This window comes from Triticum dicoccoides, chromosome 3B, assembly GCF_002162155.2.
Source record: "Triticum dicoccoides isolate Atlit2015 ecotype Zavitan chromosome 3B, WEW_v2.0, whole genome shotgun sequence".
Lineage (NCBI taxonomy): Eukaryota > Viridiplantae > Streptophyta > Magnoliopsida > Poales > Poaceae > Triticum > Triticum dicoccoides.
The window spans coordinates 583,624,240-583,642,475 of NC_041385.1; the positions used below are offsets into that span (position 1 = coordinate 583,624,240).

General features: G+C 48.5%; 1 protein-coding gene across 1 annotated transcript; it reads left to right on the forward strand.

Annotated features, from left to right (window-relative positions):
- Nucleotides 1-12,297: 12,297 nt before the first annotated feature.
- Nucleotides 12,298-16,715, forward strand: LOC119277225 (receptor-like serine/threonine-protein kinase SD1-8). The gene is made up of 6 exons (XM_037558477.1): nucleotides 12,298-14,000; nucleotides 14,881-15,218; nucleotides 15,399-15,609; nucleotides 15,710-15,947; nucleotides 16,033-16,183; nucleotides 16,272-16,715. Exons 1-6 carry the CDS (start codon nucleotides 12,692-12,694, stop codon nucleotides 16,566-16,568), a joined length of 2,544 nt encoding a protein of 847 aa, XP_037414374.1. The 5' UTR covers nucleotides 12,298-12,691; the 3' UTR covers nucleotides 16,569-16,715.
- The last annotated feature ends 1,521 nt before the right edge of the window (nucleotides 16,716-18,236 follow it).

Here is an 18,236-nt window from a genome sequence, read left to right on the forward strand (position 1 = left end):
CAGGGTTCAATGTACATTAAGACAGGGTGTTACTGGTAACGCCAGCTATAAAGTGCTACTAATGATCTTTAAGATATGGAGTGAACGCCTGACCGTTGCCATCCTGAGTGACTCTAGGTCTTCTGTACTCCAAGTAGTTTCCTGTATGGTCGAATGACTTCATCTAGGTCGAGTGAAATTGGGGGTATCTGAGTGAGTGATGTCTACTACGCAACCTTCTTCTTGTAGATGTTGTTGGGCCTCCAAGTGCAGAGGTTTGTAGGACAGTAGAAAATTTCCCTCAAGTGGATGACCTAAGGTTTATCAATTCGTGGGAGGCGTAGGATGAAGATGGTCTCTCTCAAGCAACCCTGCAACCAAATAACAAAGAGTCTCTTGTGTCCCCAACAGACCCAATACAATGATAAATTGTATAGGTGCACTAGTTCAGCAAAGAGTGCAATATGGATGGTAGATATAGGTTTTTGTAATCTGAAATATAAAACAGCAAGGTAACTAATGATAAAAGTGAGCGAAAACGGTATTGCAATGCTTCGAAACAAGGCCTAGGGTTCATACTTTCACTAGTGCAAGTTCTCTCACCAATAATAACATAATTGGATCATATAACTATCCCTCAACATGCAACAAAGAGTCACTCCAAAGTCACTAATAGCGGAGAACAAACAAAGAGATTATTGTAGGGTACGAAACCACCTCAAAGTTATTATTTCTGATCAATCTATTCAAGAGTACATAGTAAAATAACACGAAGCTATTTTTTCCGTTCGATCTATCCTAGAGTTTGTACTAGAATAACACCTTAAGATACAAATCAACCAAAACCCTAATGTCACCTAGATACTCCAATGTCACCTCAAGTATCTGTGGGTATGATTATACCATATGCATCACACAATCTCATATTCAGCTATTCAACCAACACAAAGAACTTCAAAGAGTGCCCCATAGTTTCTACCGGAGAGTCAAGACGAAAATGTGTGCCACCCCCTATGCAGAAGTTCACAAGGTCACTGAACCCGCAAATTGATCACCAAAACATACATCAAGTAGATCACGTGAATATCCCATTGTCACCATGCTACCTTTTGAGCACTGTGTTGGTTTTCCTTGAAGAGGAAAGGGTGATGCAGGAAAGTAGTGTAAGTATTTCCCTCAGTTTTTGAGAACCAAGGTATCAATCCAGTAGGAGGCTCCTCAAAAGTCCCACGCACCTACACAAACAAACAAGAACCTCGCAACCAACGCAATAACGGGGTTGTCAATCCCTTCATGGTAACTTGCGAAAGTGAGATATTATAGAGATAATAAGATAAGATAAATATTTTTGGTATTTTTATGATATAGATTGGAAAATAAAATATGCAAATAAAAGATAGATGAAAACTTATATGATAAAAGATAGACCCGGGGCCATAAGTTTCACTAGTGGCTTCTCTCAAGATAGCATAAGTATTACGGTGGGTGTTGGGGATATAACTACTGAGTGTAAACCGCCCAGGAGGGGCCGGTTTGCCCTCAACTATATTGAAGCCCATGAAGACCTAGAAGTTGGCGCTTTACTCATGAAGCTTAGAGGCCTAGAGCCCAAAGGCGGATTAGGGCCCATAGTTGTAAACCGCCATAGTTGTCTAACTTGTATTGTAAGTTAGGGAGGCAGAGACCGAGCCAGACACTTGTATGAGCCGGCCTCGGGACTCTGTAAACCGGCCGGGCGTCAACCTGTGTATATATACGGACGACCCGGCAGCGGTTCAGGGACAAGAAACAACAACTCGAGACTCAGGCAAAGGGTATTCGCTCCCTGGTCATCGAAACCCAATCAATTCCATCACAACTAGACGTAGGCTTTTACCTTCATCGTAAGGGGCCGAACTAGTATAAAACTTTCGTGTCCCTTGTCCGGTTTAACACCTTCGAGCTAATGTCGTTGCGATGGCTCCACGACTAAGTCCTTCCGTTAGGACATCTGACGTGATATTTCCACGACAGTTGGCGCCCACCGTGGCGCTATCGCATGATGGTTTCGAGTTCTTGAAGGGAAGCTTTGAAGGACTCAACGGGTACGCGGTTGGCCGGATGACCAAGAGACGTCATGGCAAGCTCTACATCAACGACGCAGGATGGGGCCCCGAGGCCGGCTCAATCGAGTATGGGTACCAGTCCCCTTTGGCGGAATTCACGTTTTCATCGGCAAGATCGGCGAACCGGGCCCTGAGACGGACACCTCCACCCACCTCGTCGAAACGGCTCAGCATGCGAGTCCTGCCCGGGTTCAGCCTGCCATGAAGCGTGCGTTCGTAGGATTCATCCATGGTGCGGTATCTGAACCGGTGTCCGATGGTGAGACGGCCATCTACTCGGATGGCGAGTCGTCCACTGGAGAAACCGTGTCGTTGTACCAATTGCGAGACGGCTGGATTGGGAGCTATTCCGATGGCAACAGTATTCCGGACCCCTTTGAACCGCCGAATCGGGTTGCAGTTTTCATGGCCGGAACACATCCCACCTTGCAGTCTTCATCCACAGCAGCAATGACGTCCGGATCAGCAGCCGCGGCAGGAGGCCCTGTGCGCCGACCGGCTCAAGTTCTTTCCGGTTTGTTAGATGCCTGGGCAACCTTATTAACCACGGCAGTCACTCCAGAGACACAGGATCGGCATAATGCGGAAGTTACCAAGTTAAAGGACCAGATAACACAGGCCAAGGAGGGCCTGGTAGCTGAGGAAGCCAGGATGGTTAAAGAGCGGGCCGCTTTAGATGCCCAATCGCAGCAGATCCAGGCGCAGAACTACCGGCTTATGTTGGATCAAAACGCATCAAACGAAGTGTTGCGAAGGAAGTACCGATCTCGTCTGCCGCCGGTCTATGAAGGACTGAATCTCTTCAATACGCCGGGGGCTGGGCCGAGTGATCCGACAGCCATAAACCGGAGCATGGCACCTGGGGCAGCTCCGGATCAACCACGGGTAATAGACCCACCTCGACGAACGGATAACCCGCCACAATATGTATAAACACCACCAGGTCATTTTTCTAGCCCTTTCGGTAACATGATTGCGGTGGCATCTTGCCTGGTAGCTATTCCAATGGAGGGTGATTCACTGGCGGCGGTTGAGACGCGGCGGGCCAGGGATCTTCTTCAAACCGTTGTTGTGCAGCAGCAGGCTTATTCCTATAGCCGAGACATAATTCATTCAACCCCTCGTCCGAGCAAAAGCTATAGCAGGCACATAGATGAACCGGAGGTGTCCAGTAGTGCGCAGCGCCGTAATGTTCCTCAAGGGCCCAATCCGGCGCACGGTGGGGCAAATGCTCAGGATGTGGTGGGTAATGGCAGAGCATGAAGGGAGGCCGCATTAGCAGCACAACACACGGGTCATCGTCAACCCGCCCCGGCTCAGCCAGTGGTGTCAGTAGAGCGAGGGACCGAGCTTGCCTTTAGCTCCTGGGGAGTGCCGTGTCTCGTCCCGGTTCTCCGTAATGTGCGATTGCCCAAGGATTTCAAGGGTCCACGTAAGGTGCCTAATTATACCGCCAATCAACCTCCTGAGGCGTGGGTTGAAAGTTATGAGATGGCAATGGAGATGTTGGATGTGGATGAAGCGGCATGTGCAAAATACTTCACCATGATGTTAGAAGGGACAGCCCGTACTTGGTTGAAGAGCCTGCCCGCCAACTCCATCGAGTCATGGGACCAGTTGAAGGCTCGGTTTATAGCAAATTTTAAGGATACATGCAAACAGCCTATGTCCATTGTGGATCTAGATGCCTGTGTCCAAGGAGAAAACGAGTCAACAACTCATTGGGTGCGTCGGGTTTCGGAAGTCTTGCATTCGTCGGACCGCATTACGGCTGGCACGACGATCTTGACATTGGAGCGTAATTGCTGGTTTAAGTCACTGAAGATGAAGTTAGGATGGCTCAAGCGCCACTGCAATGACATGGGAACACTTATGGCAGCCTTGGTTAAGTATGCCGATTCTGACGATACCAAGGATCCTGATTCTTACGAGGAGAAACCGGAGAAGGGAAAGAAGAACAGCGGTGCGAAGGGGCAGCAGCACAACCAAGGAAGCCATGGGAACAATGGTAAGCGCAAAGCAGATAATTCGGATATTGTGGCTAACACCAATGTGCAGGGCAATATGCAACGTCGTAAAGGTAAACTGCCCCAGCGCGATGGAGGTATGAATCTGGAGCGTCTGTTAAACCAGCCCTGCCCAAAGCACGGGACCAAGGAGGTTCCAGCAACACATCTCTGGAAGGATTGTTTCATTATGAAGGAGTTCAAAAACTCTGATCTCTTGTGGTATGATTAGGATCCGTCAGGCGGTTCAGGTCCAGGTTTTCATGGTGGCGGCGGTTCAAACTCTGGATTTCAGAATAATCAGGGCAACCAGAACAACCAAGGTGGCAATAACCAACAGAATAATCAGGGGAATCAGCAGCAATCAGGTTTTCAGAGTCACCCAAAGCAGTTGAATGGCGGGCAGTATCATGTGTTCACTACTAGCTTGTGCAACCATGATCAGAAGCTTCACAAGAGGGCAGTTAATGCTGTTGAACCGATAGTGCCACGTTACCTGCGGTGGTCCGAGCAGCCCATTGTGTGGAGCAGAGAGGATCATCCGCCCCGGGTTGATAATTCGGGTCATCTGGCTTTAGTGGTGGCACCCCAGGTGGGAGGTTATAAGTTTACCAAGGTGCTGATGGATGGAGGGAGCAGTATCAACATCCTGTATTATGAAACCTTCCGTCGCATGGGGTTGACAGACAAGAGTCTTAAACCGTCAAACACTGTTTTTCATGGTGTAGTACCAGGTAAATCGGCATATCCTGTTGGCAAGATAGCTTTGGAGGTTGTGTTTGGTGATGAGCACGACTCCAGGTCTGAAACATTGACCTTTGAAGTGGTGAAAATCTAGAGCCCATATCATGCACTGTTTGGACGGCCGGCTTACGCGAAGTTCATGGCGAGGCCCTGCTATATTTATTTACACCTCAAAATGTCGGGTCCTAAGGGGACCATCACGGTCCACGGAAGCCGAAAGATCGCTTTGGATTGCGAGGAGGGTGATGCGGCCTATGCTGAGTCGGTTTGTGCTACAGAGGAGTTGAAGTTCTATAAAGACAATGTTGATCCGGCAGACATGACCCCTCTGAAGAAGCCCACCACTGAGCATGAGCCGACCCTGAAGTTCAAACCGGCTGATGAGACTAAACTTGTTGATTTCGTTCCTGGTGATTCATCCAAACAGTTTAGTACCAGCACCAATCTGGATCCAAAATAGGAAAGCACGCTCATTGAGTTCATCCGTGAGAACCGGGACATTTTTGCATGGAAGCCTTCTGACATGCCAGGTGTACCGAGGGAACTCGCTGAGCACACTCTCAATATTGATCCCAAGTTTAAACCGGTCAAGCAGTTTCTTCGCCGCTTTAACGAGGAAAGACACAAGGCCATTGGTGGAGGTAGCCCGGCTGTTGGCTGCTGGGTTTATCATCGAAGTATTTCACCCTGAGTGGTTGGCTAATCTGGTGTTAGTCCTTAAGGAAAACAACACTTGGCGCATGTGTGTGGACTACACAGATTTGAACAAGGCTTGTCTGGCAGATCCTTTTGCTCTCCCACGTATTGATCAGATCATTGATGCGATGGCGGGTTGTGAGCGTTTGAGTTTCTTGGATGCTTATTCAGGTTATCATCAGATCAAAATGGCAGTTAAGGACCAGGAGAAGACAGCCTTCATCACTCCCTTTGGAGCCTTCTGCTATGTTTCTATGCCCTTAGGGCTCAAGAGTGCCCAGGAAACTTATCATCGCTGTATGCAGAATTTCCTTCACACTCAGATTGGGCGCAATGTTCATGCATATGTGGATGACATTGTATTAAAATCAAGGAAGAAGGAGACATTGATAGATGGTCTCAAGGAGACCTTTGACAATCTTCGGGTTTATAAGATGATGCTCAATCCAGAAAAGTGTGTTTTTGGTGTTCCGGCAGGCAAGCTTTTAGGTTTTCTGGTGTCCAACAGAGGCATTGAAGCTAATCCGGAAAAGATCAAGGCGATTACATCTTTGGCTAAACTGGCGTGTATTAATGATGTTCAGTGCCTGGCGGGTCGAATTGCAGCCCTCAGCCGGTTTATTAGCCGCTTGGGAGAGACGGCGATCCCTCTATATCAGATGTTGAAGAAAACATACACTTTTGTCTGGAGTGACGCAGCTGATGCGGCGTTTGAGGACTTGAAGTGGCAGTTAGCTGAACTGCCGGTCCTTGTTGCTCCGGTTGACAAGGAGCCCTTATTATTGTACGTGGCTGCTAATGCTCGTGCTGTTAGTGTGGCAATTGTGGTTGAGAACAAGGAGGCTGGGAAGGAATATCCGGTTCAACGGCGGGTTTACTATATCAGTGAGGTGCTCATCGAGTCGAAGCAACGATATCCGCATTGGCAGAAACTGGTATATGGGTTTTTTATGGCGAGTCGGAAGCTCAAGCAATACTTTCAAGGCCATCCCATCACAGTGGTCAATTCTGCTCCTTTGGGCGATATAATTCAGAATAGGGAGGCAACTGGCCGGGTTGCAAAGTGTGCAATTGAGCTTGGTCCATATGGGTTGAAGTATATGCCTCGGGCAGCTATCAAATCTCAGGAGCTTGTCGACTTCATCAATGATTGGACCGAGTTACATGCACCAGAGGACAAACCGGATAACACATACTGGACTATTCACTTTGATGGATCCAGGCAATTGGAGGGCTCGGGGGCTGGAGTTGTGCTTACTTCCCCTCGAGGTGATAAAATTTGTTATGTTCTCCATTTAATGTTTCCTTGTACTAACAATGCAGCTGAGTACGAGGCTTTACTCCATGGTCTCCATGTGGCCAAGGAAATGAATTTAAGCCGGGTACGATGCTTTGGAGACTCTGATCTGGTGGCCCAGCAAGTTTCTGGCACTTGGGATTCTAAGGATCCACTCATGGCGGCTTACAGACGCGAGGTGGATATTGTGGCGGGTCACTTCAAAGGTTATCAGGTTGAGCATATTGATTGGCGCAAAAACGAAGCAGCAGATGCTTTAAGCCGGCTGGGATCTCAGCTAAACTGGTACCACCCAATACCTTTTTAGATATCTTGCATAACTCGTCTGTTAAATTGCCTACAGAGGAGGATTTAGCTGTTCCTGATCCGGAGGCCCAATTGGTAGCCGCTTTACATGTAATTCCGGATTGGACGGTTCCATATTTGGCGTATATGAACCGGGGCGAGCTACCAGATGATGAAGTTCTAGCTAGACAAATAGTCCGGCGATCAAAGTCCATGGTTATTCACAATGGCGAGTTACACCACTGCAGTGTTTCAGGCGTATTCCAGCATTGTGTTTCTCTTGAAGAAGTCCAAGAGATTCTATGTGAGATCCATGAAGGGGATTGTGGTCACCATGCCGGTTCAAAGTCCCTGGTGGCTAAAGCTTTTCGTCATGGGTTCTATTGGTTGACAGCTCATGCTGATGTTGAGGATCTGGTAAAGCGGTGTGACGCTTGTCAGAAGTTTTCACGCCGAGCTCATATTCCAGCTCAAGAGCTACGGATGATTCCAATCACTTGGCCGTTTGGTACTTGGGGCTTGATATGGTGGGGCCTTTTAAGCGATCCAAGGATAAGAAGACCCACCTGTTGGTGGCGGTTGAAAAGTTCACTAAATGGGTTGAAGCGGAGCTCGTAAGCAAGTGTGACGCAGCTACGGCGGTTCAATTTATCAAAAAGATCATCTTCCGCGTTGGCTTTCCACGTAGCATCATCACGGATAATGGCACAAACCTTTATAAAGGTGAGATGGAGGACTTCTGTCAGAGAGAGCACATCCGGTTTGATATAGCATCCATGGCTCACCCCCAGTCTAATGGTCAAGCTGAGAGAGCTAATCAAGAAATTTTGAAGGGTATCAAGCCCCGACTTATGGTTCCTTTGAAGCGGACGCCGGGTTGTTGGGTAGAAGAATTACCCTCTGTGTTATGGAGCATCAACACCACCCCCAACAGATCAACGGGTTATACACCTTTCTTCATGGTTTACGGGGCAGAGGCGGTCCTCCCAAGTGATATTCGTCATGATTCGCCCCGGGTTGCTAATCAACGGGTCATGATTCGCCCCGGGTTGCTAAACGGTAGGAGCCGTATTTAGATAGATATCCTATAAATCTATTTATTTTCATTAGCTTGTAAATTCCTTGTGTGAAATAACACATAAGTTCATTGTGCTAAACTTGTATCTAATAAGAAGTGAAAAGGACAGAGACACTTCCCAACCAGAAAGAAAAGTTCCCACTGATGGTATACTTTGTGTAAGCGAGCTCTAAGATCACATATTTAGAATAAAATCATGTTAGAAAAGGAAATCTGATTCTGAACTAATTGTATCCTTTTTGTTCCCATCGAGCTTTCTTGCCTAGTGAGTAAGGATTTTCTAATAAAAGATTTTCTAATAAAACACTAAGATAAGTGTTAGAGGGATTCACTATTGATAAGAATCCAAAAGCAAGTTTCCTATACTACCTTCTTTCCCTCCTTTGTTTCTGTCTTTAAGAGCCAGTGCATCCTGCAGGAATCGAAAGCACGCCTCGGTGTTGTTGGCCTTTATTGGACCAGTAAAGGCTAGATCATGAGTTTCACCATGAAGAACAGTTCCGAGCAAATAAACAATGGCTTTAATAAGGAAATAGTGCAACAAAATGAGCACTGCCACAATACAATCGATTATGACCATATGTATAGTTTTCACCCTGAAGAATGAGAGCAGGTACTTGAGAAGGTACCCCCAATCGAAGTCCACCTATGTTGCCTTTACCATTTGCTAACCCAGCGAAGGTGGTGCAGTATGTGCATGATCTTGGCGTGAACAATGCCACACGACTTATAACCATGCATGCGCAAAAGCATCCCGCCCCTCTGAAATCTCAGATCAAGTGGTCACACAAGTGACACAGATTAGTTGACAAGAGAGGAAGGTCATGGCTACCATCAAAATCTTAGAGTGGAGATGCTCTGACAACCTCACATCGTCGTCGCATGTACAGTACGATACATTATGTAAATATTACATTGCTGCAACAGAGTGACTAGTAAAATTATACCATGTTGTACATCTCTGATCTATTTCTCGATTTTTTTTGTTTGATAAATAACGCTTTTATTAACTGAAAATGTAGCATCAAACTAGCCCTACAGGAATCAGGCATTTTGACACTGGCCCTACAGTTATCATAAAGAGATGGGTGAAGGGGAGATATCTCCTTTTACATACATGCCTCCTGAATGAATTCTCAAGTATGATACTGAAGAACTTGAAAGCATCCAACTCGTACTCCGGTGTGGCAGAGTGCAACCTGCGGTGGCGGCCTCCCCCCATCTCTAATAAGCAGCAGAAGAGACCAATTAGTATCCTTACAACATTATCATACAACATTACAGCAGCACAACTTTTGAGCAGAAGATAATCAACTACACTTAATTAATTTGGTAGGTTAGTTGGCAATAGTTGGAATAGAGCCAAGTTTTTAGACATGAAAGAAAACTGAGAAAAAAAAGCAATGCACTTGTGCTCAACAACATCAACAGAGCATAGTAATCTAAAAAACAAAGCATATTTTAGGTAGCTCTAGGTTGACATACTAGAGATGAGCACAAGATTTATTAGTAGCACTAGTCGTCAACCCGTGCCTTCGCACGGTCTAAACACAAAAATGTTTACTTTAGTTGAATTTCATATAATAACCATTTTAACTTCTTTCGGTCAGCAACCTAGGCAACTAGCACTTGACTGTAATAATAAAGCATGGTTTCTTGAGGGACGTGAAAATAAGAACAACATATACACGACTACTGCCCGGTGTGTTGTATTCACCCTCAACGAGACCATAACTCTTAACAGCTAAAAAAAACTAGACATGGAAATATACTCTGAAATTTTTAAACAAGTCTGAAACTACTCTGAAATTGTTAATTTCTAAACCTATATGACAACCACCAGATCTTCTATGTTTCTCGCACTTATTACTACAGATGCGGATCTTCAACTACAATCAAGAGGGGGCATTCAATCTGAACCAAAAACAGAAACTAACTAGAACTTGTGCAGTGAACCCTTGCTTTGAAAACTAGAAACTTGACTGGCATTTTAGCAATGTTCAACTTTTGCTTGATCTAAAATTAGGACCAGCGGGTTGTTAGCACTGTACCATATGTCAAAATGAGTGGTGTATAATTGCACACCACCCTTGATCCACCAACATGTTTAGGTATTGCGTTGTAGAGATAACCAGTCCTTAGAACAACTGGATGCAAAATAAGTCCCTGTTGCTGAACTCTAGTCCATCAACTTAGCGCTGAAGCTCCAGTGCTGCGCCATATTCTTCTAAGATATTGAGATAACCAAGGGCGGGCCTTTTGATTGTGCTATCATTTTTGCATCATGGGCAGACAGTACCAGGCAAATCAAAACTAACTAGAACTGTACATATAAACATAGCACAAAGATCATAATAGATTTTGAACCCTAGGCAGAGACAGTGACCAAATCAATGCATCAAAAGTGCAATTGGGGCACCATGAAGACCAAGCACACTTACTTGAGGGCGAGGAGCGGTCGAGGTCGGGGTCGGGGTGGCGCTGGGCGGAGGAGGGGGTCGCCGGGGCGGCGGGGGTGGCGCGGTGACGGGGTTGGCGCGGGGCGGAGAGGGGGTTGCCTGTGCCGGCGACGGGGGTGGCGCGGGGCGGCGGCGGCGGCACGGGGACCGTGTGGCCGGCGACGGGGGTGGCACGGGGCGGCGGCGGCTCGGGCTCGGGAAGGAGAAAGGAGACAACGAGAGAGTGGTTGGGTGCGGGCGTGTTTGATTTTTAGTTAGAGCACGGTTCTTTGCCGTCTGCTAGCAGCCGGCAAAGAGCCTACCTAACGACGTTAGTTTAAGCACTTTCTTTACCGTCTGCTAGCTGATGGCAAAGAAAGTGGCCGTTAGGTGGTTCTCACTAATGGGCCACCCTGCCTCTTTGCCGTCCGCTGGCTGACGGCAAAGCTTCTATGCCGTCCGCTAGGTGACGGCAAACACGCTCTTTGCCGTCAGCTCTTTCTTTACCGTCAGCTTTCTGTATACTGATGGCAAAGACCTGATCTGGCTGACGGTAAAGATCCTGATTTTAGTAGCGTGATACAATCATGATGAGCAACACCCGTCGTCTCCGTATCTAGGATACACATCGCCAAAACACAATCTGTCTGACAAAAGAAAATAAAAAGGTGACGTATCGGCAATAGTAATAAAGTCCCAAGTAATCGACCCTATGCATATGTTGACCGAGGTGGTGGCCCAATCCAAAGATTATTTTGCCACCCATGTTGGGTATAAATCTTCTTGGTCACCCTCTCCAAGTGATTTACGCACCTTTGCAATGCAAAGACTGCATTTTTACAATAGTTTGTATATAATAGGTGCCGCCACACCAATGTGTACAAAGTCTTCCCACATCCACTTGTTCTCTTCCATACAAACTATGGATGACAGAGGGCGATCCCATGTGCATATATGCAACCCACAGGATTTTATTTTATACTCGACGCAAAAAAAAGGATTTTATTTTATACTAACGCAAACTGACCAGGACCGCGCCGAGGGTAAAAAAGTCAGCCGGTTCGATAGTCAACTTCACAGCCTCGCAGGGTACTACGTGTAATTAGTTAGTGATCTTACTTAATTCATGGAACCAAAGTAAACTTACCCGCATTACATGATATATTGACGACGAGATGCCGTCACCCCTCTCTGAATTGAGTTATGGACTTGTGCTGCACTACAAGATAATCGTCGTGGATCATACCAGTCCATTCAACAATCAGACGGTGAACAAAGTCAGATCTTCCCCCTCTTGCAGGGAACGGGCCAGCAAGCCAGCCCGTCAGAAGATTGAGCACGTAATATGAACGTAGCAGCCACGCGTCGTACGTATCCCTGTCCGTATTAATTGGTACGACATTTCAAGTCACAAGCAAGCTCCATCCGCCTAACCCCATTTAGATGGAGAGCCGTGAGCAAAAATTCGTGCTGACGACCGGCTAAACGTGGACCGTTTCCGTGCCCCGGCCGCCGTCCGTCCGGTGGCAAGTCACGACGCCCCTTCCCGTTTCCGTGCCCCGAGCATGTGTGCCGGCCCGATGGCCCGGAACTCCGGATCCAAGTCCAACCCCGCACCAACCGCCGAGCCCGAGGATAGTTCGCTCGTTGTTGTGGCGCTCCTGTACGTGCCCGCCTGTTTGGTGGAGACGGAGACTGCGGCCTGCTCCTACCAGCTCGCGTGAAGACCAGCTGTCTGTTCCCGAATCGGGCAGCTAACGTTGACCCCGGCACCATGCCAGTTGCTCTCTTTTGCTGGTCAGTAAACCAGAGGAACGGATATCAAATCATCAAGTGCTCCAAAAAGCGCGCGCTCGCTCGGCTGTTCTCTTCCACGACCGATTCATCTCACGCTGATCGGATCCCGAGGAATTATTGGTGCGAGCAGCACGCGACCCGCTTGCTTTACCAATCATCCCCGCACGATCGCTCACCACCGTGCGCTGCAGTGCGGGTCGGCGTCGGCGCGAGCTCACGAACCCATGCTCTGAGAGGGACGAAGCCCCCGAGATTACGGAGCGAGCATGAGGGCGACACGTGCGCCGATGTGCCGCGTCCTCCTCCTCGTCGCGGCCGCCTGCTGCTTCTTCTCCGGCTCCGTCGCCGCCACCGATAGCATCGACCTGGCCGCGTCCATCACCGGCAACCAGACGCTCGTCTCGGCGGGCGGGATCTTCGAGCTCGGCTTCTTCAGCCCGCCCGGCGGCAGGACGTACCTCGGCATTCGGTACGCGGGCATCGCGGACAGGACCGTCGTGTGGGTCGCCAACCGCAACGACCCGCTCATCAGCGCCCCTGGCGCCCTCCGGCTCTCCCCCGACGGCCGGCTCCTCATCCTCGACCGGCAGAACAGCACCGTCTGGTCCTCCCCGGCGCCCACAAGGCGAATCACCGCGGGCGCCGTCGCCCGGCTCGGCGACGACGGCAACTTCCTCCTGAGCTCGGACGGGAGCGGCTCGCCACAGAGCGTGGCGTGGCAGAGCTTCGACTACCCGACGGACACGCTGCTCCCCGGCATGAAGCTCGGGATGGACTTCAAGCGGCGCCTCACCAGGAACCTCACGTCGTGGAACAGCCCCAACGACCCCTCGCCGGGGCAGTACACGTTCAAGCTCGTCCCCGGCGGGCTCCCGGAGTTCTTCCTCTTCCAGGGCCCCAAGAAGATCTACGCCAGCGGGCCGTTCAACGGCGCCGGGCTCACCGGCGTGCCCAACCTCATGTCCAAGGATTTCATCTTCAAGGTCGTCAACAGCCCCGACGAGACGTACTACAGCTACGCCATCACCGACCCTAAGCTGCGGTCGCGGTTCCTCATGGACGGCACGGCGGGGTTGGTGCAGCGCTACGTCTGGACCAACAACGGCCCGTGGAGCAGCTTCTGGTACTACCCGACGGACCCCTGCGACACCTACGGCAAGTGCGGGGCGTTCGGGTACTGCGACATCACCCAGGCCCCGCTCTGCACCTGCCTGCCGGGCTTCGAGCCGCGGTCGACGGAGCAGTGGAACCTCAGGGACGGGACCGGCGGGTGCGTCAGGACGACCAACCTGAGCTGCGGCGCCGGGGACGGATTCTGGCCCGTGAACCGGATGAAGCTGCCGGAGGCGACCAACGCGACGGTGCACGCCGACATGACGCTGGACCAGTGCCGGCAGCTGTGCCTGGCCAACTGCAGCTGCAGGGCCTACTCCGCCGCGAACGTCAGCGGCGGGATCAACCGCGGGTGCGTCATCTGGGGCGTCGATCTGATGGACATGCGGCAGTATCCGGCGGTCGTGCAGGACGTGTTCATCCGGCTCGCGCAGTCTGAGGTTGATGCCTTGATTGCCGCAGGTTCGACCTCTCATCATCTTCTCAAGCTTTCTCCATACTGAGCATATTTTAGTTACATTTCAGTTGAATGCAGCTCTATGGTTACAGCATCACTGTTAAAATTCTCATTTCTTGCATCCAACTTCTTTATGGAAGAAAAGAGAATTGGGATAAATTTGGCTTGCTAGAGTTATTAATGTGGGCATGTATGTTAGCTAGAAATAAGAAACCTCCACTGGTCATTCAGAGGATCCAGCATCACATCACGTCGCTAGAGCGTTTGCTGGCCGGTCTAGTTGCATATGCGTCCAAGCATCCCTGTCAAAGGTCTAACATCAAATGTGTTCTCTGTATCTTCACCATCTATAACCATCTGATAGCTATCAAACCGTGTTCTCTTGCACGGCGATGTCGCTTGGTCGACAATCTGGATGGGCCGTGCACGTGGACGAACTGGCACCACTTTCCTCACCTATTCGGTATTCAATTTGAATCCAGCTGTTCTGTTAGGTCGTCAGAGTTTGGCCACTCGATGAAACAGTCGCAATGGATTATGGATACTCATACTAGTCCAAGCTTACCATCCGTCGGTCGTTGGGTAGAACTGCAATACCCACTGTTCCTTTTTTATTCTACTGACAGCACCAAACTCGCTGGATTACTTATACTTAGTTAAAAAGATAATCGCTGGATTAGGCGCCGTGCAACCCGCACAAGAAACGCCACTTAACACTCTAATGTGCATCACCACCCAACCTGAAAGTGACATGGCTACAGAAAATGTCGTTTGGATATGGTAAACTAAGATCAAGTACTTGGACCGGAAAAGTTCATAATTCACACAATAGCCAGTGTTAGACCGGGTCACCTGACTGACGTTCACCGCTGCTTTGATTTTCAGCTCGCCGCCAGCGCCCAAACAGGAAGCTGCTGATCGCAGGCGTCGCCGCTGCTTCCGGAGTGCTTCTTCTGGGGGCGATTTTGGGCTGCTGCTGTTTCTGGAGGAAGAAACGTCATGCCAAAACGGCACCAAGTAGTCATAGCGATGTGCTTCCGCTGAGGCACACGAAACACCCCGCGGCGAGCCCGGCACGGAATCAACGGCTGGCAGAAAATAGGATGAGTTCCGAGAAAGATCTTGACCTCCCGTTCTTCGATCTAGAGGCGATTCTGACTGCAACGGATGACTTCGACCCAGATAGTAAGATCGGGCAAGGTGGATTTGGTTCCGTCTATATGGTACGTATATATAACAATTAACATTACAGAAGCTTGTTATTTTTACTGCGTATATATAACAATTAACATTACAGAAGCTTGTTATTTTTACTGCGTATATATAACATTTAACATTACAGAAGCTTGTTATTTTTACTGTTATAAGATTTTAATCGAATGGATCTGCATTTCACTGAGCAGGGAAAACTTGAGGATGGGCAAGAAGTAGCTGTCAAGAGGTTATCGAAGAAATCAGTACAGGGTGTTAGGGAATTCAAGAACGAGGTGAAACTGATAGCAAAGCTTCAGCATAGGAACCTTGTGAAGCTGCTCGGCTGCTGCATCGACGAAGACGAGAGAATGCTTGTCTACGAGTTCATGCCCAACAACAGCCTAGACACGTTTATATTTGGTCAGTTCATTTTCTTTGCAGAAACAACTTCTAACTTCTTGTGCTGGGAATGGATTACATGTGCAATGTGCTTACCACGGTTGATATATTTTCGCTGCAGATGAAGAAAAGCGCAAGTCACTAGTATGGAAGAACCGTTTTGAGATCATTATGGGAATTGCGAGGGGTCTGCTTTATCTCCATGAAGACTCCAGGGTCAGGATCATCCACAGGGATATGAAGGCAAGCAATGTGTTATTAGACAGAAATATGATCCCCAAGATCTCCGACTTCGGCATCGCGAGAATGTTTGGAGGTGATCAGACAACTGAATACACCATGAAGGTCATTGGGACATAGTGAGTACTATCTCTCGATTAATGTTTACATATACTACCTTTGAAAATGGGCTTTCAAGCTGACTTGTGAGATGGTGGTTTTCAGCGGCTACATGTCTCCAGAATATGCAATGGACGGCGTGTTCTCTATGAAGTCCGATATCTATAGTTTCGGTGTCCTGGTGATAGAGATCATCACGGGCAAGAGGAATCGAGGCTTTTACGACGATGAGCTCGATCTCAACCTCCTTGGTTATGTAAGTACAAGCATGATTAATTGTCAAAAGTGATCGATCTTTCATTGTCTTTTGTTACTAATATGCAATCATGTTAATTATTTTCTAGGCCTGGATGTTGTGGAAAGAAGGTCGGGGTGTGGAGCTACTAGATGAAGCAATGGGCACCACCTTTGACTACGATGTGGTGCTCAGGTGCATACAGGTCGCTCTCCTGTGTGTTCAAGTGCATCCTAGGAGCAGGCCACTGATGTCCTCAGTTGTCATGTTGCTGAGCAGTGAGAATGCAACAATGCCCGAGCCAAACGAACCTGGAGTAAACATTGGGAAGATCACGTCTGACACTGAATCGTCTCAAACACAGACAGGAATCAGCTTAACAGAAACTGCAGTGGATGCTAGGTAGTTGGGTAGAAATTCTTGTTGCTTTCTTGGTCTAAAGGAATAGTTTGTACAGCATAGGCATTTTTTTTTATTTTACCTATTGTCACAACCTCTTGGAATGTTTAACTACATCATTACATAATAAACATGTGATTTTTTTTAGAGAACAGCCACAAGGAACGCCCGCTTTATAAATTAATAAAGCGAACAGAGGCCAAAGTTACCGCAACGTTAAAGTTCTTACAAACCAATCATGGAAATTAAGATGCATGGATACATCTTTTTCTTTCGAAACAGAGGCAGAAGATTTGCGTCATTCATTAAATAAGAGAGAAGAGTTTTAGAGTGTTACAAATGACCCACATGTTCGGCATGACAACTACTCGTGCACAAGAATACACCCCAGTTTTTTAGCCCCCGTGAGAACCCAAAGCTTGATGTCGTTGATGATAGCACGGAGAAGGACCGGAGGCGGCGAGCTCTTGCGTCGAAAGACCCGAGCATTACACTCGTTTTAGATTGTCCAAGAAACAAGCATTGTAAGTGAGGCAAAGACTTGTCGGTTTGAGTTTTGCAAGCAGGTTTGCTTTTTCCACCATTCCAATGCATGGACATCTCGCGACTCAAAGAGAACGCTATCGAAACTGTATGTTCAGCTCCTCTGCCTAACCTGTGTCCGACACGCCCGTTTGCTCCTGTGCTCGGTGTCGTGGTTTCTACACTCGGACGCCAAGAAAAACATGGTCGACTGTGGTGTGTTGGCAGCCAACGATTGTACAGCTGTCAATACCATACGATTTGGGTGGACGTGCGTGACCCCTGCCTGTGTTGTGCGCCGCAAATGGGCGTGTGATAGGATGGGAGTGCCAGAGAGCGTCGGGTGTGTCCGGATACGCGAGCGGCGGGAGGAGAGGAGGTCGCTTTGGAGGTTACTTTCCTTCAGGTTTTTTTTTAGAAAACGTCGGTCTTTATTGATCAAGCAATGCAAAGAGTCTCCCGGATGCAGTCCGGAGCAGAACGAAAAATACAAAGACTAGTAGAGTTTAAACTAGATTTAGCTAAAATATGAACTAAGACATTGAAGTGTCGACGAACATGCATGAACAACGCTGCAGGAAGGTCTCTTGCTACCACTTTGATTTCATTCACAATGGCTCCAACAGCAGAACGGTCCCTGGTTGGGGATGCCAAACGTTGTATCACCGAGAGGCAGTCCGATTTGAAGACCAGATCAGCACAACCTTCCTCCCGCGCCAAACTGACCGCCCGACGAAGCGTCATGGCTTCAGCAACTTTCGGATTCAGAATTTCTTTCAGAGATTCAGAGCAAGCAGCCACACACTGACCCAAATGATCCAGAATCACAACACCCACTCCAGCTTTATTTAAATCTTCAGAAACAGCAGCATCAGAGAACACAACCAGCTTAACTACCGGCGGCGGGGACCAAAGCGGATTCCTGGGTCCTAGCTGCTGTGCGTTTCGGGTGTGGGGCTTCCGGTTCATTCCTCGCAGTGTTGCGAGCCTCCTAGATATGCCAAATCGTCACAGTCATGACCGTTGCGCTTCCTGATCAGAGCATTGGAAGAGATAATCGAATAGCCACTGCTTAGGTGATGCAAAGGACGACCGTCAAAGATTGATTCCAAAAGTCTCCTTGATCGCCTCCCAAACTGCACAAGTATGATGA